Raw genomic sequence first — 2,147 nt, forward strand, 5'->3', positions numbered from 1 at the left:
AATAAAATGGACGAAATATCGATGGTCTAGTACAAATATGATTCAAATTTTGTCTCTTGATTTAAATTTTACAACTCCCAATTGCCCATTAAAATGTTTATTGCCGTTGGCGTGATGAGAGAATTCATAATGTCAGGTCGAATTAGTTCCCAAAATTATTATTTTAAATCATCTCTCTCAGAATTTGTATTTCGTAACTTTGTAATAGGTTTTCTGTGAAATTAAATAATATCTAAGTAGACGATGGTGGTAAAATATTATAATTTTACAAAATTAATGTATGTACTAGTTCATAATGATAATAAATCAAATCTTTAGATTTGATTATAAGGAATATTTTTTGTTAGATACTTGCGAGTTGATTATACCAACAAATTAGTCATAAATAAAAGAATTTTTTACTTCTAATACATTTTATTGGATCATAAATCATGTTTTTTTTTTTATTTTTCGTTAAAGATTAATACAATTTAGATAGCAATACATCCTACGCAGTAGGATTATTGTAACGTGCCGGAGAGATACAAATTAATAAATTATTTATTTCTACGGGTCCGATCAGTTCCATTATTATAATTACCATCCCAACTGAGATCCGTATCCGAGACCGCGAGCGCCGTAGGCACCGACACCACCGTGGGTGAGAGCCGCTCCGTTAGCCCAGGGATTGGCGTGACCTAGACCAGCTCCGGCGAGGGAGGCGGCGTTAGCCCAGGGGTTAGCGTGACCCAGAGTAGCTCCGGCGAGAGGAGCAGCGTTAGCCCAGGGGTTAGCGTGAGCACCGGCTAAAGGAGCTCCCGCCAAGTGAGCGCCAGCCAGGCCAGCTCCGTGGGCGCCGTAACCATGACCGTACGCGCCGTATCCTCCGTAGGCTCCAGCGTAGGGGCGGGAGTCGGGACCGTTGTGTACGATGCGGTGGGAATAAGAGGAGACAATGGGGGCACCATGACCAGCAGCGCCGAGAGAGCTAGCCAAGGGATTGCCGTAACCGCCATAAAGACCGGCATGGCCAGCTTGGCCATAGAGACCTCCCTGACCGTAGACACCAGCAGCGTTAACGTATGCCAGAGGGTTGATGGCACCATGAGCCAAAGGACCGTTAAGAGCTCCAGCGACAGGAACAGCTCCAGCAGCCCAAGGGTTGGCGTGAGCACCAGCCAAAAGTCCAGAAGTCAGAGGAGCACCATGGGCCAAGGAGTTCGCGGCAAGACCGTTGTGGGCTAGGGCACCACCAAGAGGAGCACCAATCGCACCAGCACCTACTGCTGGTTCCTTATGTACAACGGCTTTGAATCCAGTGGCGTCATCAGCGGAGTACTCGACCACGCGCTTGGTACCATCGGATTCCAATAGGGAGTATTTTCCGACGACGTTGCCCCCGACACGCTTTTCACTCTGGTCCTTGATGTCACCGGTGTTAGGGTCAGAAACTCCGTAGGAGAAGCTGGAAAAGCCACCGCTGGCGCTAACTGACGCCACCAACAGGGCGAGGAGGGCGATCTGAGGAATCAAGTGGATTACATAAATATGATTTAAATTACACGTTATTTAGAGTGTAACTGCCTAATAAATAAATATTATTAACTTTCAGAGGTGTATTAAAATGTTTGTAGTTTTATGTTTTTATGGCGAGAAAAATATTTTTTAATTAATGTAAACAATTAACAGTCTTGTTATACCTTTGAGAACATTGTTGTTATTGTTTGAAATGTAACTGATGAACGAGAAGAGTAACTCGGCTTTTTATACGAGAATCTTCAAATGCTCGGTGCGCATACGCAATCGGTTTTATTGCAGGAAACTCGAGAGATAGTTATTTTGCTTTCAAGGGAATCTTCAGTTTGTATGATTACTGTCAATAACTCGCTTTGATGTGAATTAAAATACACAGCCGTTACAAAACAATCACATTTAAGTACGTTTCTAACAATAGATATCCCCATGCTAGGTGTCCGATTTAACTGCAATAATTAATATATTTTGTATAGAATCTTTTTTGAAAACAGACAAATTCGTCATTAAGCATAGGCCTCTTCTGAATACTGTATTTATGCGAAACTTCGATATTAGTTCTAATAAGGGACCTAAATATGGTACTAACAATTGCCTTATAATAAATTATTGATAAACAAACAAATAGTGCTGAT

General features: G+C 42.1%; 1 protein-coding gene across 1 annotated transcript; it reads right to left on the reverse strand.

The window, feature by feature from the left end:
- Window positions 1-394: 394 nt before the first annotated feature.
- LOC115443199 (spidroin-1-like) lies at window positions 395-1,762 on the reverse strand. Its single transcript, XM_030168517.2, has 2 exons — window positions 1,680-1,762; window positions 395-1,500 (listed from the first exon to the last, which is right to left on the reverse strand). Exons 1-2 carry the CDS (start codon window positions 1,689-1,691, stop codon window positions 577-579), a joined length of 936 nt encoding a protein of 311 aa, XP_030024377.2. The 5' UTR covers window positions 1,692-1,762; the 3' UTR covers window positions 395-576.
- Window positions 1,763-2,147: the final 385 nt, after the last annotated feature.

This window comes from Manduca sexta, chromosome 23 (assembly GCF_014839805.1).
Source record: "Manduca sexta isolate Smith_Timp_Sample1 chromosome 23, JHU_Msex_v1.0, whole genome shotgun sequence".
In the NCBI taxonomy this organism is placed as follows: domain Eukaryota; kingdom Metazoa; phylum Arthropoda; class Insecta; order Lepidoptera; family Sphingidae; genus Manduca; species Manduca sexta.